This window comes from Dermacentor albipictus, chromosome 10 (genome assembly GCF_038994185.2).
Source record: "Dermacentor albipictus isolate Rhodes 1998 colony chromosome 10, USDA_Dalb.pri_finalv2, whole genome shotgun sequence".
Classification (NCBI taxonomy): Eukaryota; Metazoa; Arthropoda; class Arachnida; order Ixodida; family Ixodidae; genus Dermacentor; species Dermacentor albipictus.
Genome location: NC_091830.1, coordinates 8710636 through 8731475, shown reverse-complemented (window position 1 = coordinate 8731475; position 20840 = coordinate 8710636). Strand labels below are relative to the sequence as shown.

The window sequence follows — 20840 nt, the reverse complement described above, 5'->3', positions numbered from 1 at the left end:
ACTAATGATTGCCACCTCATTCGTGATTTCATTTGCTGGTTCTGTCACCAGAGCCATAGAGATATTTTTGGAAAGCGTCCAGTATAATTGGACTTACGTGCTGATAGTTCCCCGAATATTGTCCCAGTTGGTGTTCTTCTTTTACGAGACGAGCATGTACATTTTTTTGAGCATTGCTTCCGAAATACTGGTTTCTTACACAGAGTTTCAGGGTTTGGCTTTGCTAAAATGCCAGAATAGCGCACATCTCGCCGCTTCCGACGAGCAGGTCATGTCCATCGAGGCGGTACGCCGGAATTTATACAAAATTCGAAAGCTGAAGAAGCACGTTAACGCCGTCTGGGCGCCGGCGATTCTGGCGTTTTCGCTGTCTTCTCTTTGGGTGATTTGCACGACGTTGTATTGTCTGTTTTCCGGACATGATAACACTTTGGACCTGTGGCTTGGACTGGCTTATGGAGTCAGCTGCTCATTCAGGCTTCTCGACTTGGCCATTATCAGTGATGACTTGTGCAGTGAGGTAAGCCGTTCAATATTGCCACTGAACATTGAGTAAATTGTAACGTTACCCAACATTGAGTAAATAAGTAACTGAGTAAATTTGCAAAAGTGTATAAATTACAACACACATAGTGTATATGTATAAATTACGTGTATAAATTACACGTAGCGCAAATCAGAAGCAGATAGAACGGGAAAACATTCTCTGTTATGCACGAATGGGTTTATTAGGCTGCTTCGCTCGCCTACAAGGAATTCTGGAATTCGGACGAGATGTGTTAGCATATCTCACAGATGATGCGGTCGTTTATCAATTCGTATAAAAAGAGGGGGATACTTCTTTGCCATTAGGGGCATAAGGGAGACAATTTTCATTGTTATTTCCTGTGTGCCATGCTGTTCAATATGTGTAGCAGACCCACATGATCCCGCGTTGGAACTTTCAGGCTCAAGACATCAAGCGCATGACTAAGACTGCAAGAAATATTTATGTGGCAGATGCCCATGTGTCTCAGGTAATAACTTTATGAAATCATTACAAAACTGCAATGAGATGTAGTCAACTTGCGAGCCTCGGGCTATGTTTGACTGCTACTTTGCGTATGCAGTCCCTTGGAACTGCATAGGTACCGACATTTACCAATTCGAACAGTTCTTACTATAGAATATTGTTTTATAGCTCTCTACGGACATGATGAAATCAGTAAATGACGCTGAGACGAGGTCCTCTAACTATTCGAATCTGTTTTTGTTGCGATTTCCTGACGTCAAATTTACGCAACCACCGATGCAAGCAACTGGCGGTTACCCGCAGCGTTGCCTGAACAGTCCAATTAGACGGTCTCCTCGTTTATAGGTGGTGGCTTTTGTTTGTTTTCAAAAGGAATACGATTGCCTACACTGAGCGGTTTTTCTTACCTAATTGGCTGACAACAGGCGTGGAGCACGCTCAAGTGGATAGGGTTTCGACAGGGCCGAGCCAGCGCACTGAATATAGATAACAGCATGAAGAGGTTTGGTGCCGGCGTATGCGATTGGTCCGCTTTCTTTTACTTTGCTTGCGCGGGCTGGTCGAAAATCGCGGCGGCATGCAACGTAAGGTTCAAAATGCCGCTAAGACTGATCCTCAGCAAGAAAGTGTTGGCAGAGCGATGTCGTACATGTGCCGAAAGGGCTTGATAACGTTATAGTGTCACGCAAGAAATTTCATTATATTCAAACAAACCCATGCTTTCAGGCAAGTACGAGTAGCCAGTGCCTGAGCGATCTGCGGCAGCCATCTTCTATTCATTTCGGAACAAGGTAGTCTCCGGCTATTCAGAAAAAAAAATCAGTTTTGTTCGGCACGTTAATTCGTCTTTAACGCGTACACGTCACTGTGACGCGGGGAGTTTCCTCAGTATTGTGACGTCGCCTGACAGACAGGTGAAGTGGCTGCAGCCCGAAACCTAACCAGGGGCGCTATAACGTAAAACTATTCCAAACTTTTCTTTTCCAATTCTGCAATAAGCCCACCGCGATTGGTCAAAAACTTTTTTTGGAACATCTGTCTTAGACTGATCCCTCAGAACCTAAATAAAGTTCTTCATACCAGACACCCCCACTTCACCTGTCTGTCACGCGATGTCACGAAAACCGCGATAGCTCCCCATCTTATATGACGTGTACACACTGATTATGCATAACTTGACCGAGCAAGACAAAAATAGTTATTTGTGATTCGACGCCTTTTTGCCATTAGCCCTCGGCTATTGGTCAAAAGTTTTCGGGCTGCACTCACTTCACCTGCCTCTCACACCACATCACAAACCCGCAAAAACTTACCGCATCAAAGTGACGCGTAGCGTTAAAGATGCATTAATATGCCGAACAAAACTGAAGTTTCTTCTGAATAGCCGCAGGCTGCCCCATTCCGAAAGTAATAGAAGATGGCTGCCGCCGATCGCTCCGGCACTGCCTACTCGCCCCTGCCGTAGAGCACGGGTTTCTTTGCGTGTAATAAAACTTTTTGAGTGACCATGTAACGTTTTCGAGAACTTTTGGCATGTTTACGGCCTCGTTTTGCCAACTCTTCTTTGCTGAGGATCCATTTTAGCGTCATTCTTAAGCTTCCGCTGCATGCCGCCGCGATTGTCGACGAGCCACCGCAAGCTAAGGAAGAGAAAGCGGACCAGTCGCAGACGCCGGTACCACCCTCTTTATACGGTTATTGATATTCAGTGCAGTGGCTCGGCCCCATCGAATCCATCTCCACTTTAGCATGCTCCTCGCCTCTTGTGAGCCAATTAGATATCACAAGCCGCACAGTGCAGGCAACATTATTCGTTTTTCAAGCAAACATAAGTCACCTCCTGTGAACGAGGAGGGTGTTCGATTGGTCTCTTTAGACAACCCTGCGGGTGACCGCCCGATGCTTGAGTCGGCGGTTATGCAAATTTGACGTCAAGAGATTGGAATAAAAACATTTTGGAATAGTTTTACGGTATACGGCCCCAGATATAATTAGTTTTCTTTTGTTGAGTCGAATCACGCAGAAAGAATGTGTACGCATAAACAGTAAGTAGATCGGGAGCTGTCGCGGTTTTCGTGACTCCGCGTGGCAGAGAGGTGAAGTGAGGGTGGTCATAAAACATTTTTGACCAATCGCGGAGGGCCGATTGCAGAATTGGAATATAAATGTTTGGAATAGGTTCACGTTATAGCGCCCATGCTTGAAATACTCTATTATATGTGACAGTGACATTCTGGAATGTATGTGTGGATAACGGAAAACGCGAAAAAAGTACATATAAAAGGTAGCAAGGCAGGCTTGTCGAGGGACTCAAAAGTAATTTTATTGTATTGTACGTGCACAAGATGAGTACATTCAGAGCGACTTGCGTCATTAGATCGCTATAGTGCAGTGCACACCTTCTGAAGCTTTCCCCGCACCAGCACACGACCCCTCTTTAACGAGACAGCTCTTGACAAGCACGATCAATGTTTGTATTTAGCACAATGAAGAAAAGCGCTTACTGGAGCCCGGATATTCATTTAGCAAAATTCTTATTGTATTTTACTCGTTTGGCTACTAAAAAGGCTATCGTATTGCCCTACATCAGGTCGTCATTATGCACTCGAACAACGGCCTTTTAACTTCGAAATTTTTCGGTAATCTTGCAGCTTTGGCTGTTCAGTGACGCTCTGTGGTAGCCCAGCAGTAAAAACAGATTAAAATACAGTTGATGTATTTCCAGCGATTGACGGGAACCAGAAATAATCAAAGACAACAGGACAGGGAGCTAGGACGCAGAGTCTGTCCTGTGCTGTTGCCTTTCCTTATCCAAAAACATCCCATTTCTTCTCAAGCGCTGGAAAGGAATCAAATATTAACATTCCAACTAGCCCAGCTTTTTGCCATAAGTTCGGATCCCAGGAACTAGCATAATAAAGGCTGTCGACTTCCTCGTCAAACATACGAATATTGCAGATCCAGTATCTGCATGACAGCATCGACCCACCATCAATGAGACTCACGGGGGCCAGCTTCTTCTGCGTTGGCAGGAGACTTCTTGTTGCGGTATGTCTATGTTTGTAGGAGGGTTGGTAAATAAAGACTGAAACTGATGCTGCGAAATCTTCATTTCGGAAAGTTATTCATCTGAACATTTATCCTTTTCTTTATGGACGCCAGTAAGTGAAATTCCATCGTTTCTGCCAAGTCTAGATAGCATGAGTGAGGCCAGCTGCTGACGGCTACTTAAAAAGAGCCTCCCATGTCCTCACTACACCTTTCTATGTATCAAAACAGCCTCTTTTTTCACCTTGAGGTGCATAAAGAAGTATGAAATCACGACATCTGGACGGTAGAACAAGTAAGCGGATAATTGCGACGCTTCGGATAACGGTAAGAAAAATAACCTTGCTTTGACGTGTAAAAAGCCATACAACAAAGTGCAGCTAACACATTGAAGGCTACATTTAGGATGGTGGAAGAAGTTGGATAGCCTCATGTTATCTAGGCTTGGTAGAAACGGTTGGACGCGTGTGTTTCACTTACTGGGCAGGTTGCAGGAATAAATAAATGTGCCGATGAAAAACTTTCTGAAATAAATATTTCAGAGCATCAGTTTCAATCTTTATATGAACTGCCCACATAATGAAGCGCAGGTTTCGAACACTTGCATTGTGTATGACGCGTAGAAAAGCAAAATATTTTGTCTCTAAGTGCGCCAGAGTGGCTCACAACGAGTATATACCGCAGTCATAAGAAGCTAAGGATTGAAGTGATTGAAACCTAAAAAAATGGCTATACATGGTCGATTCGGATGATGCCTAAGAGGTGTAATTTGAGATCTCTGGTCGAAGTTTGTAGCTGATTTAAATCAGCTGGTGATGATGATCAGTTATTGGGAGCTTCGCTGCCTTTCGCTAACTGCTCTCCTGCCTTTGCTGATAGGTTGAAACCTTGGGCGCCTTTCCTCCACTCTTCACGAACACACCACAGTGTGTCACACGCGGAGCTGCGCGCCAAGTGGGGGTCGGGATTAAGGACTAGTACTGTGGAAGTACGTGACATTAGCTTCAGAGCCGTAACGTTGAAAGCACAGCTGGAGTGGCGTAATCCGCCGCCGCATAGTCGATGCTGTCCGAAAACGACAACTCCGCTTCATGGTACAACTAACATGCTCAAAACTGTTTTATAGTAAATCTGCGCTCATTCGAGGCTGGCATCTTCTACATAAACAATCAGGAATACCTGATTTTCTCAACAATAGTCCACATCACATATGGTCTGCAAGGGCAAATTTTGGTTAAAATTGAAACTTCTTGCTTATAAAGAGCCGGCCCTTGCTATGTAGTCATCAGGAACGAATTTCCATTGAAAATAAGCTTTCTAATACGTTGTCCGCAAACATTACGCAGTCTGTTTCGATTCGTCGCTTCCACTAGTATGCAGTTGGTTTCGTTGTTACGTAGGCTGGTAGAAGGTTCCAGACTCAGTCGGCGTTTCATTTCTTTTTCAAGCTTGCGCATGATGTAAAATAAATTATGCACATTCGGGCCATCATTGATAGTTTGCGCCACGAGTAATTACCCGTATGACTACCCGCATGAGCACTGCACAAACACAAACGCACTGACTGCACACACAGCTGAACAATCCTTTGCCGACAGCCTTCATGTTTCAGCGGGGAATAATCGCAAGAAAGCAGCACGGTTTTGTATTTTTTCACTCTATATCGGAGGCAAAACTTCACTCGCGCGTAAATAAGAGCGGTGTTTTCAGTGCTTATATATGAGCTAAGTTTGTATTATTTTCATCTACCTCAAGTAACAAACTGTCTTTCTCCTCCCTTTCGCAGATGGCTGGTTCTGTGATCGCGTACACGGTGATCTTAGTGCAGACCTCTGATGGCTTAACCTCTGGGACGAACAGGAGCGGAACGAATACAACCTCATAAGCAGACGCTCGCACTTATCATGCATAGCTTAGCGTCTTAACGCCTCTAACAATTCAAGCGTGCATTGGAATTTGAAGCATGAACAAGTTGCTTCAACTCACCCGTCGAAAGCATCGATCATACTATTCTATCACACGTACGAAGTTGTCCATGGTTTGTTTTCCTTGCAAGTGCATAAAACGGCAATAAAATTCTTCACCCCCTTCGTCTGCTTGCGCGTTTTTCGCGATCGTATTAATTCCTTAATTGGGTTCAAAGTATACAATACGAATATAACCAATGCATTAATAAATCGCAAGGGAACGATAACTCATTGCTGAAAGCTGCCAGTGAAGATCCAATCCCTGGTTTTTTTAGATGTACAGGCTTGATTAGCAGCCAAAGCTTCATAGTGGTGTATCTCTGCGGGTAATGTTCTCCGTAGATGGAAAGCCGAAAACAAGTGACAATGGCTGCTGCTGGCCATGATGATGATAATGATGATGAAGTCTCAGATGACGCATGTTCTGTTTACTGCAATAGTCAGTCCAACTGATGGGGATGAAAAGCGAAAACGCCAGTAGTGCTAGGTCTCGCGCACGCAGACGTGCCCGACGCACCACCCAGCTACAGATACCTACGATATTGAAAAGGGCACAGAAGCGAGGAGTGTTTATTTAATAGTGAGCCAAATCCCAAAATGCAAACCAACCGAAAATTGCAGGTATTCGAAAAGGCCTTTTCATACGCTTCGTTTGCACACTTAGATTTATCAAAATGAGTCAACTTTATCTGCAAAAACGTAATAAAAACACTTTTCAATAAAATGTAGCCCGAAAGGTGAAGCATAGATTACGATAGCAAATTAGTAGGCAGCTATACGAAGTAAGGATAGTAGTTTTATCAAGCGTACAAACTTCTAAGCATTAGCTTACTAACTCAATTAACAAGCATGCACGCACGCACAAAAAAACGTGAACACACCTCACTCGATGACCACGGAAACTCGCTGTCAAAAGGCTGGAGTGAGGAAGTGCGGCTGCAGCAGCGAGCGAATTGGCCTTCGTGCTGCCTTGTCGCTTCAATGCGAACTAAGCGGCGAGAACACAGCGCCCACGAAGCTGTGAGCCCGCGGCGCACTTAGACTCAACAGCCTGAAACTGAAAAAAAAAAAACTGTAGCCTGTCCTTCTCGGTCTTTTAAGTCACCCACATGCATCAGGGAAAACACGGGGAAGGCGGAAGATGGAAATACGAGACGATGAGCAAAACAAGAATAAGGTAAAACCAGGAGCCAACGTTTCGCCAAGTGGACTTGTCTTTCTTCAACGCGACATGCCTCCTTGAAAAAGGCGAGTCCACTTGTCGATACGTTGGCGATATGTGTCAGGCGTGCCCCCCCCCTCCCCCCAATAAGACAAAAGTTTAATAAAACAAAAGTGAATTCCCAAAGTACATCGTTACTCCAGGGCCATAAATATAATTCGAGAAAAATCAGATAGCAGCTGTTAAAGTTGAAAATTACGGGTTAAAATGGCGTATTTTGCCATATAACTGCATTTTGTCATATAACTGCAAAAAGGTTTCTTTTTGCTCTGAAATACGTGATAAGGGTTGAGTAACTAATTCAACTATGTATTTGCTGGTACTTACGCTGTATTCCGCAATTGTGCACAGCCCGTGTGAACGCATGGAAACTCGTGATGAAGATTGTTAATTTATGCGACTAAACGTGCCATACGCTGTCTGGTTATGCATATCTTCAAACTCTCACACGTTTTTTTTCGTAAAGCTTAAGGACTTGGGCTCTATTTACGATTTCGCGAGTGGCGTCAAATTTTCGAATTTTGTTCGAGAGGCAGATTTGCTTGTCTGATTCCGAACCATCTTATGGCATTCTTCTTATGGTGAAGGATGCAACAGTTCCTGAACTTGAACCGACGCTATTATAGGATCAGGAAAAATAAAATGCAACTGATCTAGACGCATCTTATTTATTTTCGATTGCAAAGCACCTGTAGATTGTTTCCAGGTGTCAGTGGCCAACTACTTTTGGCTAGTATTTTTCATGGGTATGCACGTTGTCAACGAGATCTGGTTCTAGATCGCGAAAGCGAGCGTGACGTTTCTTCCTCAACATTACGTCATTTTCTCAAATTTGAAAGCCGTGTTGTGCACATTTTGCGGCACCGTTATTAGAACGTCAATGTATTAATTTTAACTCTGTGTAATTCCGGTCTCTAGAGTCCGTTTTAAATTACCGTTGTGAACAGATGTCGCATGATACGGTACTGTAAGCTTTTTAGAAGCGGAGGGCATTGTCCTGTGGCGACGAGCGACCACGTTGACCGTTAAAGTCTCGGGTTCCCGCAGGAGAGGAAGAACCGACACTACGTAGCATTCTTTTTAATAATCTTCTTCGGAACGCTAGCCCGTGCCGGAGCGTGCCAGCCGCTCGTGCCTCGTGTAGACGCGAGCGTCTACGTCATCTCTCGTGCGACCCCGATGCTGCTGCCGCTACAGAGCCCTACCCCCCCCCCCCTAGAGAGGAGGAAAGTTCGACGAACGATGGAAAGTCCACGTGACGCGGCGTGTCTTGGTGTTGGCCTTGGGTGTCACGTGCTCAGGCGGCGGCGAAGGATGCAGCACGGTGGCGTCGCATATTGACGGAGCTGATGGCGCGGGTGCTTCGATGTAAGCGGGTTTGAGACGTTCCAGGGCAATTGTGTCTGACCGGCCGTTGACATTCACAACAAACGTCGTCGGACGACGCTCTAGAACACAATATGGCCCGGAGTTGTGTGGCTGCAAAGGCTTCAGCACGGCACAGTTACGCACGAAAACGTGGGTAGCAGAGGTGAGTGTGGGAGAAACGTACGGGGACCTTGCTTCTTGTGAACGTGTAGGCACGGGGCGTATCTGACTGAAGAAGGCTTGCAGTTCAGCAACGTATTCGGAAGCTGATGGCATAGGCGTTTTGGGGGTGGCGACAAAGAAATCGCACGGAAGGCGTAGGTGAGTGCCGTAAACTAGCTCAGCACAGGAGCAACCTAGGTCACTCTTGAGTGCGGCTCTGATGCCAAGTAAAACGAGAGGCAAATGTAGGACCCACTTCTCCGGCGATTCATGTGCCATAAGGCAGGCCTTGAGTTGCCGGTGAAAACGTTCAACTAGTCCATTGGACTGCGGGTGGTAAGCAGTTGTGCGAAAACGTGTAGTTCCGAGTAGTTTGAGTAGCTCGTTGAAGAGTGCTGAGTCAAACTGCCGACCGCGATCTGTGATTATTGTGGCTGGGCAGCCGAACCTTGCGATCCACGTAGACACGAAAGCTGCTGCAACAGTGGGCGCTGAGATGTCAGATATAGGTGTAGCTTCTGGCCACCGTGTATAACGGTCGATGCATGCCAGTATGTAGCGGTAACCTTTCGAAGGTGGGAGAGGGCCGACGAGGTCCAGGTGTACCGTGTCAAAACGAGCATCAGGTGGAAGAAAAGACTTGGCAGGTGGAATGGGGTGACGCTGGATCTTCGAACGTTGACACGAAAAACAGCAGCGAACCCAATCGCGAACTTGCGCGTTTAGTCGAGGCCAAACGAAACGACTGGAAAGAAGCTTCTGTGTCGCGCATATGCCAGGGTGCGACAGGTTGTGCATGGTTTCGATTAGACATCTGCGAAGGGATGCCGGAATGTATGGTCTCGGTGTGTCGTTAGAAGTGTCGCAGACGACGGACGTACCCTTTGGGCTCACAACGACGTCTTCCAATTTCAGGGACGTTGACGAATTCCGGAGTGTACGAAGTTCAGTGTCGTCACGCTGTTCACTGGCGAGTAAGTCGGTCTCAATGATGAAAGGTTCCGATGTAAACGTGGAAACGACATTGACACGACTCAGAACGTCGGCTGGAACGTTGTCGGTGCCCTTGATGTGGCGGAACGTTGTTGTAAACTCGGAGATGTAGGAAAGGTGTCGAATCTCGCGAGGCGAGTAACAGGACGCCGAGCGATTCGTTGCGTGCACAAGGGGCTTGTGGTCAGTCAAGACAGTGAATGCATGGCCTTCTAGGAAATGACGAAAATGCTTGATAGCCAGGTAAACAGCGAGTAATTCACGGCCGAACACGCTGTAGCGGGACTGCGCAGGCTTCAGTTTCTTGGAGAAAAAATCGAGTGCATGCCACGCATTGTCGATGAATTGCTGCAGAACGGCGCCAACGGCGGTGTTTGAAGCGTCGGTCATGATGGCAGTGGGTGCGTCTGGCTTTGGGTGTCTAAGCAACGTGGCGTCGGCGAGGGCAGACAGCCATAAGTCGTGCACACTCGGGAATGAATCGGCGGTAGAAATTGACGAATCCGAGAAATTGGCGAAGCTTGGTGAGAGTGGTCGGTCGGGGAACATTTACGATGACGCGAATCTTGGACGGCAGAGGTCGAATGCCGTTAGCGTCGACGATATGACCGAGGAACTCGAGTTCGGGTTGACCGAATTCACTCTTGGCGGCATTGATGAGCATGCCTTTACTGGCAAGGCGTGAAAACAACAACCGCAAGTGGTGAAGATGTTCTTCGGCCGAAGAGCTTGCGACGAGAAGGTCGTCAATGTATGCAAAAACGAAAGGCAAACCTCGGGTGACGGAATCGATGAAACGCTGAAAGGATTGGCCCGCGTTCCGTAAACCGAAAAGCATGCGGAGCTCCTTTTCAATCCTCCGACATGTTATCAGGCATGCGACGCAGCTGGCGAAGCGAGCGGAGGCCAACGCAATGACAAGGAACGCGATTTGACGTCATGTGCCTCCTTGGAGCATGGCCACGGTGATATTGCAAGTTGGCCAGTAAATCTGTCGCTTTAAAAACACGAGGACAAGAGAAGGCAACGAAGGCAACGCTACAAATGTTGCACGTACAAATGTTGCAGCAGTGAAGTGCCGCACACTGAGCGTTCGAGAAAGAGGGGGGTCGAGCAGTGCAGCAGAACAGCAGCGCCTTTTGCTTTGACAAGTACACGTCATCTGCTATGGAGAGAAACGCTGAGTGTTGTTCCGATCCTCATAAACGCGTTTGCGTATTGCGACAGTGTTTTGGCCATTACCTGAACACGCTGAAGCTAATGTTACACCATGTATGGATACACGTGGTAAGCTGTGGCAAGAACCCCGATGTCATGCGAAGGAAAACCACGAGAACTCCTAGCTTCCCACACGATGTTGGAGCACGCGACAGTTTTTTTTTTCCTTTCAGGAAATGAGATATTGGTTGTAAGATTTACCGTTATCTGCGGGGGGGGGGGGGAGGTCAAATGGAGGAAGGTAAAGGCTAAGAAGCGTGAGGGAATGGCTGGTGCGACCATAACTGCTGTGTGATGCCAGACAAAAGGCAGGAGAGGGGAATACGTTACTGTAATGGATACACAGGGGAAGCCTAACCCGTGAATGTGGCGCAGGTTGCGCGGCCCCATCGCCGTTCCATCTCGGAGGCCATGAGAGATGAAGGACGCGCTCCTTAAATGTAGGAAGCTCTAGATTAGCAGCTCAAGCAGCCTGCGAATGGAAGCCCCCATATTCTGTTTACATGTCTTACTGGGACCAAAGTGACTTGCTTACGCCATCGGAATGCATGGTGGTTTTCTCTCCTGATCCAAAGCTTTCCATTCTTACTGAAGTGGCAATTTATGGGAGACAAAAACAAGCCTAGTGGTCACAAGAAGGAAAGAAATCACCCAAATCTTCGCCAACGTCAGCAGCCCATACGATATAGCGAGTATCTTCTCGCAATTCTTGACGGTTTCTTAATCTCTGAATTTCCGAAGGTCATCACCGAAATCGTAGCAATGATATATGATGATGTGCGCCTTCAGCGCTTTGTTGTCTGACGTGTAGCATGGCGGTGACATCAGGCAAGCATTCCTCGCCTCGTAAGCTCACGCCTTCTCTTGAGAGATCCCTGGTGCCTAACAGCGCTCCTCGCCTAAGATCTCAGAGCCGATTCGTGCTACGCTTGACAAGCTGCCGGATTGGCATCCCGATAAAATTCCCGTCTTCAACACTGTGGACTAAGGATCGAGCCTTGGCGAAGGAGAGGTTCTTGTGTTTCAGCTGACCTCAAGTAAGTGCCATTTCTCAGCCAATTAGTAAGCCATTTTTTCAGGCTACGAAAAACGTAACAAGGGGTATACAACTATTTACTTTTAAAAATATAGATTGCTGGATAACCTTCACATTGTTGCACCTGATGCAGAAAGGCATGAGCGCAGAATGTACATGGGACACTTCACTGTGCAAGCTTCCAACAGAAGCTTAATTTTCGGTTTCGCAGCCGTACGAATAACATCAAAGCGGCATTGGACGCGAGTACACTGTGTTGAACACACAAACACAACAAGGAGACCAACCAGGCACCTTGAGTCTGTACTGATTACTTTAGGAAGTCCTTGTCAGATTCCGCTGGAAAATTAGGTTCCTTGTCACTCGTGTCCAATGAAGCGGCGCTATTACCCAAACCAACTAGCTTAACATTCGAGCATGCTTCTTAATTTTCTTGCTTTCCCCATGACCTCCAACTACTGATAATGATCGTTCCCTGTCGAGCAGTGCAGCAGAACAGCAGCGCCTTTTGCTTTGGCAAGTACACGTCATCTGCTATGGAGAGAAACGCGGAGTGTTGTTCCGATCCTCATAAACGCGTTTGCGTATTGCGACAGTGTTTTGGCCATTACCTGAACACGCTGAAGCTAATGTTACACCATGTATGGATACACGTGGTAAGCTGTGGCAAGAACCCCGATGTCATGCGAAGGAAAACCACGAGAACTCCTAGCTTCCCACACAATGTTGGAGCACGCGACAGTTTTTTTCTTTCCTTTCAGGAAATGAGATATTGACCTACAGGGCCCTTTGCTTAACGGGTGCTGTTTTCTTTCCGTAATTTTCGGTTGCGCTATTTTTCTATGAGACGTCCGCAAAAGTTCTGTTTCATTATTTTTTTTTGCTTTCTGAAGCCATGGTCATATCGTTTTTATTACCATGAACAACAGAAGAATTTGACAGGTACAGAAGCTTCATTGATCAGACATGAACATGCAAGCAACGAACACGCCTTCGAGTAATGGCCATGGAAGGTCAGCATCTTGCCATTATTTTGGGCACTTCGTCTGCGAGCGTGGTCGACATATGTTAATTTTTGGGGGTAATGATGTGGGTTCCTTTGGCTCCGTGGGTCCTCTGACCATTGATTGTGGAAGTCATTTCCGCCTCTGGACTTGCGCGGCGCGGAGTGTTAGACAAAGCGTTAACACATAAACAAATGTTCTTCGTTGCTGATGTGTGATATGAGTGTTCACAATGTGCCTGCCTTTGTTCGACAAGCACATCAGAAACCAGCTGACGGGAACGTGAACATGGCGTTAGCACACCGTAAGTAACCGCAGAGCTTATTCCCGGTGATGAACTAGCGCTCAGTGTTAAGGGAATTGTTATGGCTTTCTAAAATCGGCACCCCCTAATATTGGTCTATTTAGAGACCAATATTATCGATATTGTGGGTAACTGCGCAAGAATTTCACGCGTCCATCTGAGGTGTATTCATCAAGCCCGGTGCTGCAAGTTTCAAAGCGCTTCCGGCTGATAACAAGTGCAAATAAATTGTTAAAAAATGAGGCGGACAACGTGCTTGTTGCATGCATGCTTTATCAGTAGATATGTTTTGGTGTATTATCTATGTGCACTCTGGCTATCCCTTTTAAAGAGATGTTCTCCGTCATGGTGGGGAAGTTAGGCATCTTATCAGTTCGGACATATTTACCGTTGCTTATCGTGCGTTTTCGTGCACACGATTTTCTTATGTTCATTGTTTGTGGAGAAGCTGCTTTCACGTTTACCATGTGACCATCCTGAAAAGGTGAGTGTATTTACTACATAGCACAATTCCTTTCGATAGTCTTCAGCTTTGACACATTTCCAACTCGTTAAAGTGCGAAAGCAGCCTTGCCATATTTTTTTCCGGTTTCTTAAGTCCTCTGATCGCTTGCTGCCGCAGCAGCTGCTGCTGATGATTTGAGAGATTCGTATTGGGAATTGTATCTTTCAGGTGGACAGAAGACCGTGTCTAACAACTGGCTTTACTTCAAGTCATCGAGAAAGTTGGCAGAAACAGAAATCATCACTGCAAGTTGCGCCATGTTAAAGCATTTTTCACGTTACTCAAAACTGTCGAGAACGGTCGGTTGTTTTTTCATTTCTAACTTTGAAGAAAAACAGCTCAACGAGGGTAGAGTGGCTTGGCGAAGCATGTACACTCTTTATTCGGCAACCTGGATTACTTTGATGTTATTTTTCGAAGTGACAACAGTATATGAAAGATTTCGCCAGCTGGATTTCAAAACTGCGTTTACCGCTAACGTGCTGGTCACCGTCCGTATGTGCGTTATTTTGGAAAGTGCGATTAATTTCTCCTGCATGGTCTTCGGTTCCTTCAGGCTTCTCGAGTTTTTTCGCGAGGCGGCACTGTTTGAGAGGTCTGCTGGCGTTTCCTACCAAGCTCTAAAACATCTGCCTAGAAAATCATGGCCACGAATATTCATAAAACTAATGATTGTCACCTCATTCGTGATTAGTTTTGGTGGTTCTGTCACCAGAGCCATAGAGATATTTTTGGAAAGCGTCCAGTATAATTGGACTTACGTGCTGATAGTCCCCCGAATATTGTCCCAGTTGGTGTTCTTCTTTTACGAGACGAGCATGTACATTTTTTTGAGCATTGCTTCCGAAATACTGGTTTCTTACACAAAGTTTCAGGGTTTGGCTTTGCTAAAATGCCAGAAGAGCGCACATCTCGCCGCTTCCGACGAGCAGGTCCTGTCGATCGAGGCGATACGCCGGAATTTATACAAAATTAGAAAGCTGAAGAAGCACGTTAACGCTGTCTGGGCGCCGGCGATTCTGGCGTTTTCGCTGTCTTCTCTTTGGGTGATTTGCACGACGTTGTATTGTCTGTTTTCCGGGCATGATAACACTTTGGACCTGTGGCTTGGACTGGCTTATGGAGTCAGCTGCTCATTCAGGCTTCTCGACTTGGCCATTATCAGTGATGACTTGTGCAGTGAGGTAAGCCGTTCAATATTACCACTCAACATTGAGTAAATTGTAACGTTACCCAACATTGAGTAAATAAATAACTGAGTAAATTCGCAAAAGTGTATAAATTACACGTAGCGCAATTCAGAAGCAGATAGAACGGGAAAACATTCTCTGTTATGCACGAATGGGTGTATTACGCTGCTTCACTCATCTACAAGGAATTCTGGAATTCGGACGAGATGTGTTAGCATATCTGACAGATGATGCGGTCGTTTATCAATTCGTATAAAAAGAGGGGGATACTTCTTTGCCATTAGGGGCATAAGGGAGACAATTTTCATTGTTATTTCCTGTGTGCCATGCTGTTCAATATGTGTAGCAGACCCACATGATCCCGCGTTGGAACTTTCAGGCTCAAGACATCAAGCGCATGACTAAGACTGCAAGAAATATTTATGTGGCAGATGCCCATGTGTCTCAGGTAATAACTTTATGAAATCATTACAAAACTGCAATGAGATGTAGTCAACTTGCGAGCCTCGGACTATGTTTGAGTGCTACTTTGCGTATGCAGTCCCTTGGAACTGCATAGGTATCGACATTTACCAATTCGAACAGTTCTTACTATAGAATATTGTTTTATAGCTCTCTACGGACATGATGAAATCAGTAAATGACGCTGAGATGAGGTCCTCTAACTATTCGAATCTGTTTTGTTGCGATTTCCTGACGTCAAATTTACGCAACCACCGATGCAAGCAACTGGCGGTTACCCGCAGCGTTGCCTGAACAGTCCAATTAGACGGTCTCCTCGTTTATAGGTGGTGGCTTTTGTTTGTTTTCAAAAGGAATACGATTGCCTACACTGAGCGGTATTCTTACCTAATTGGCTGACAACAGGCGTGGAGCACGCTCAAGTGGAGGGTTTCGACAGGGCCGAGCCAGCGCACTGAATATAGATAACAGCATGAAGAGGTTGGTGCCGGCGTATGCGATTGGTCCGCTTTCTTTTACTTTGCTTGCGCGGGCTGGTCGAAAATCGCGGCGACATGCAACGTAAGGTTCAAAATGCCGCTAAGACTGATCCTCAGCAAGAAAGTGTTGGCAGAGCGATGTCGTACATGTGCCGAAAGGGCTTGATAACGTTATACTGTCACGCAAGAAATTTCATTATATTCAAACAAACCCATGCTTTCAGGCAAGTACGAGGAGCCAGTGCCTGAGCGATCTGCGGCAGCCATCTTCCATTCATTTCGGAACAAGGTAGTCTCCGGCTATTCAGAAAAAAAATCAGTTTTGTTCGGCAGGTTAATTCGTCTTTAACGCGTACACTTCAATTTGACGCGGGGAGTTTCCTCAGTATTGTGACTTCGCCTGACAGACAGGTGAAGTGGCTGCAGCCCGAAACCCAACCAGGGGCGCTATAACGTAAAACTATTCCAAACTTTTCTTTTCCAATTCTGCAATAAGCCCACCGCGATTGGTCAAAAACTTTTTTGGACCATCAGTCTTAGACTGATCCCTCAGGACCTAAATAAAGTTCTTCATACCATACACCCCCACTTCACCTGTCTGTCACGCGACGTCACGAAAACCGCGATAGCTCCCCATCTGATATGACGTGTACACACTGATTATGCATAACTTGACCGAGCAAGACAAAAATTGTTATTTGTGATTCGACGCCTTTTTGCCATTAGCCCTCGGCTATTGGTGAAAAGTTTTCGGGCTGCACTCACTTCACCTGCCTCTCACACCACATCACAAACCCGAAAAACTTACCGCATCAAAGTGACGCGTACGCGTTAAAGATGCATTAATATGCCGAACAAAACTGAAGTTTCTTCTGAATAGCCGCAGGCTGCCCCATTCCGAAAGTAATAGAAGATGGCTGCCGCCGATCGCTCCGGCACTGCCTACTCGCCCCTGCCGTAGAGCATGGGTCTATTTGCGTGTAGTAAAACTTTTTGAGTGACCATGTAACGTTTTCGAGAACTTTTGGCATGTTTACGGCCTCGTTTTTCCAACTCTTCTTTGCTGAGGATCCGTTTTAGCGTCATTCTTAAGCTTCCGTTGCATGCCGCCGCGATTGTCGACGAGCCACCGCAAGCTAAGGAAGAGAAAGCGGACCAGTCGCAGACGCCGGTACCACCCTCTTTATACGGTTATTGATATTCAGTGCAGTGGCTCGGCCCCATAGAATCCCTCTCCAGTTTAGCATGCTCCTCGCCTCTTGTGAGCCAATTAGATATGACAAGCCGCACAGTGCAGGCAACATTATTCGTTTTTCAAGCAAACAGAAGTCACCTCCTGTGAACTAGGAGGGCGTTCGATTGGTCTCTTCAGACAACCCTGCGGGTGACCGCCCGATGCTTGAGTCGGCGGTTATGCAAATTTGACGTCAAGAGATTGGAATAAAAACATTTTGGAATAGTTTTACGGTATACGGCCCCAGATATAATTAGTTTTCTTTTGTTGAGTCGAATCACGCATAAACAATGTGTACGCATGAACAGTAAGTAGATCGGGAGCTGTCGCGGTTTTCGTGACTCCGCGTGGCAGAGAGGTGAAGTGAGGGTGGTCATAAAACATTTTTGACCAATCGTGGAGGGCCGATTGCAGAATTGGAATAGAAAAGTTTGGAATAAGTTTACGTTATAGCGCCCATGCTTGAAATACTCTATTATATGGGACAGTGACATTCTGGAATGTATGTGTGGATAACGCAAAACGTGAAAAAAGTACGTATGAAAGGTAGCAAGGCAGGCTTGTCGAGGGACTCAAAAGTAATTTTAATGTATTGTACGTGCACAAGACGAGCACATTAAGAACGAAATGCGTCATTAGATCACTATAATGCAGTGCACTCCTTCTGAAGCTTTTCCTGCACCAGCACACGACCACTCTTTAACGAGACAGCTCTTGACAAGCAAGATCAATGTTTGTATTTAGCACAATGAAGAAAAGCGCTTACTGGAGCCCGTATATTCATTCAGTAAAATTTTTATTGTATTTGACTCGTTTGGTTAGTAAAATGGCTATCGTATTGCTCTACATCAGATTGTCATTATGCACTCGAACAACGGCCTTCAAACTTCGAAATTTCTAGGTAATCTAGCAGCTTTGGCTGTTTAGTGATGCTCTGTGGTAGCCCAGCAGTCAAAACAGATTAAAATACAGTTGATGTATTTCCAGCGATTGATGGAAACGAGAAATAATCAAAGAACACAGGACAGGGAGCTAGGACGCAGAGCCTGTCCTGTCCTGTTGTCTTTTCTTATCCAATAACATCGCCAGCGCTTGAGAGGAAAACTCTCAAGCGCTGGAAAGGAATCAAATATTAAAATTCCAACTAGCCCAGCTTTTTGCCAGAAGTTCGGATCACAGGAACTAACATAATAAAGGCTGTCGACTTCCTCGTCAAACATACAAATATTGGAAATGTTAACATTAGTAATCTTGCGCAGATCCAGTATCTGCATGACAGCATCGACCCACCATCAATGAGACTCACGGGGGCCAGCTTCTTCTGCGTTGGCAGGAGACTTCTTGTTGCGGTATGTCTATGTTTGTAGGAGGGTTGGTAAATAACGACTGAAACTGATGCTGTGAAATCTTCATTTCGGAAAGTTATTCATCTGTGCATTTATGCTTTTTCTTTATGGTCGCCAGTAAGTGAAATTCCATTGTTTCTGCCAAGTCTAGATAGCATGAGTGAAGCCAGCTGCTGACGGCTACTTAAAAAGTGCCTCCCATGTCCTCACTACACCTTGTTATGCATAAAAACTGCCTCTTTTTTTTACTTTGAGGTGCATAACGAAGTATGAAATCACGACATCTGGATGGTAGAACAAGTAAGCGGATAATTGTGACGCTTTGGATAACGGTAAAAAATTAACCTTGCTTTGACATGTAAGAATCCATACAACAAAGTGCAGCTAACACATTGAAGGCTATTTTTAGGATGGTGGTACAAGATGGATTGCCTCATGTTATCTAGGCTTGTTAGAAACGGTTGGACGCGTGTGTTTCACTTACTGGGGAGCGTGCATAAATAAATAAATGTGCCAATGAAAACCTTTCTGAAATAAATATTTCAGAGCATCAGTATCAATCTTTATAGGAACAGCCCACATAATAAAGCACAGGTTTCGAACACATGCATTGTGTATGACGCGTATAAAAGCAAAATATTTTGTCTCTAAGAGTGCTAGAGTGGCTCAGAACGAGTATATACCACAGTCATAACAAGCTAATGATTGAAGTGATTGAAATTTTTTTAAAAATGGCTATACGCGGTTGATTCGGATGATGCCTAAGAGGTGTAATTTGATATCTCTGGTCGAAGTTTGTAGCTGATTTAAATCAGCTGATGATGAAATCAGTTGTTGGGAGCTTCGCTGCCTTTCGCTAACTACTCTCCTGCCTTTGCTGATAGGTTACCTTGGGCGCCTTTTCTCCACTCCACTCTTCTCCAACACAACGCAGTGTGTCACACGCGGAGCTAAGCGCTAAGTGGCGATCGGGCCTAAGGACTAGTACTGTCGAAGTACGTGACATGAGCTTTAGAGCCATAACGTTGAAATAACCGCTGGAGTGGCATAATCCGCCGCCGCATAGTCGATGCTGTCCAAAAACGACAACTCCGCTTTATGGTTCAACTAGCGTGCTCAAAACTGTTTTATAGTGAATCTGCGCTCATTCAAGGCTGGCATCGTCTAAATAAACAATCAGGACTACCTGATTTTCTCAACTATAGTCCACATCACATGTGGTCTGCAAGGGCAAATTTTGGTTAAAATTGAAACTTCTTGCTTAATGAGCCGGCCCTTGCTATGTAGTCATCAGGAACGAATTTCCATTGAAGATAAGCTTTCTAATACGTTGTCCGCAAACATTACGCAGTGCGTTTCGATTCGTCGCTTTCACTAGTATGCAGTTGGTTTCGTTGTTACGTAGCCTGGTAGAAGGTTCCAGACTAAGTCAGCGTTTCATTTTTTTTTTCAAGCTTGCGCATGATCTAAAACAAATTATGCACATTCGGCCATCATAGATAGTTTGCGCCTCGAGTAATCACCCGTAAGACTACCTGCATGAGCATTGCACGAATAGAAACGCACTAACTGCACACACAGCTGAACAACCCTTTGCCGACAGCCTTCAGATTTGAGCAGGGAATAATCGCAAGAAAGCAGCACGGTTTTGTATTTTTTCACTTTATATCGGAGGTAAAAACTTCACTTGCACGTAAATAGAGAGCGGTGTTTTCAGTGCTAATAAATGAGCTGAGTTTATATTATTTTCACCTACCTCAAGTAACAAACTGTGTCTTTCTCTTTCTTTTCGCAGATGGCTGCTTCTGTGATCACGTACACGGTGATCTTAGTGCAGACCTCTGATGGCTTAACCTCTGGGACGAACAGGAGCGGAACGAATGCAACCTCATGAGCAGACGCTCGCACTTATCATGCATAGCTTAGCGTCTTAACGCCTCTAACAATTCAAACGTACATCGGAATTCGAAGCACGAACAAGTTGCTTCAACTGACCCGTCGAAAGCGCCGTTCATACAATTCTATCACTCGTACGAAGTTGTCCATGGTTTGTTTTCCTTGCAAGTGCATAAAACGGCAATAAAATTCTTCACCCCCTTCGTCTGCTTGCGCATTTTTCGCGATCGTATTAATTCCTTCATGGGGTTCAAAGTATACAATACGAATATAACCGATGCATTAATAAATCACAAGGGAACGATAACTCATTGCTGAAAGCTGCCAGTTAAGATCCAATCCCTGGTTATTTGGATGTACAGGCTTGATTAGCAGCCAAAGCTTCATAGTGGTG

General features: G+C 45.5%; 2 protein-coding genes across 2 annotated transcripts; both read left to right on the top strand.

Moving 5' to 3' along the window:
• The first annotated feature begins 271 nt into the window (after positions 1-271).
• On the top strand, positions 272-5996 carry LOC139050819 (gustatory receptor for sugar taste 64d-like). Its single transcript, XM_070527592.1, has 4 exons — positions 272-520; positions 948-1016; positions 3971-4060; positions 5847-5996. Exons 1-4 carry the CDS (start codon positions 272-274, stop codon positions 5943-5945), a joined length of 507 nt encoding a protein of 168 aa, XP_070383693.1. The 3' UTR covers positions 5946-5996.
• Positions 5997-11665: 5669 nt separating this feature from the next.
• On the top strand, positions 11666-20495 carry LOC135920404 (uncharacterized). The gene is made up of 5 exons (XM_070527398.1): positions 11666-12027; positions 14008-15023; positions 15409-15477; positions 18464-18553; positions 20346-20495. The coding sequence occupies exons 2-5, from the start codon at positions 14097-14099 to the stop codon at positions 20442-20444; spliced, it is 1185 nt and encodes a 394-aa protein (XP_070383499.1). The 5' UTR covers positions 11666-12027; positions 14008-14096; the 3' UTR covers positions 20445-20495.
• Positions 20496-20840: the final 345 nt, after the last annotated feature.

Bases quoted from the DNA above. Each gene is read 5' to 3' on its own strand.
- LOC139050819 (XM_070527592.1), top strand. From the start codon at position 272: ATGTCCATCGAGGCGGTACGCCGGAATTTATACAAAATTCGAAAGCTG. The intron at 521-947 runs GTAAGCCGTTCA...TGGAACTTTCAG, and splicing joins GTGATGACTTGTGCAGTGAG to GCTCAAGACATCAAGCGCAT. The intron at 1,017-3,970 runs GTAATAACTTTA...CGAATATTGCAG, and splicing joins CAGATGCCCATGTGTCTCAG to ATCCAGTATCTGCATGACAG.
- LOC135920404 (XM_070527398.1), top strand. From the start codon at position 14,097: ATGTTAAAGCATTTTTCACGTTACTCAAAACTGTCGAGAACGGTCGGT. The intron at 15,024-15,408 runs GTAAGCCGTTCA...TGGAACTTTCAG, and splicing joins GTGATGACTTGTGCAGTGAG to GCTCAAGACATCAAGCGCAT. The intron at 18,554-20,345 runs GTATGTCTATGT...TTCTTTTCGCAG, and splicing joins GCAGGAGACTTCTTGTTGCG to ATGGCTGCTTCTGTGATCAC.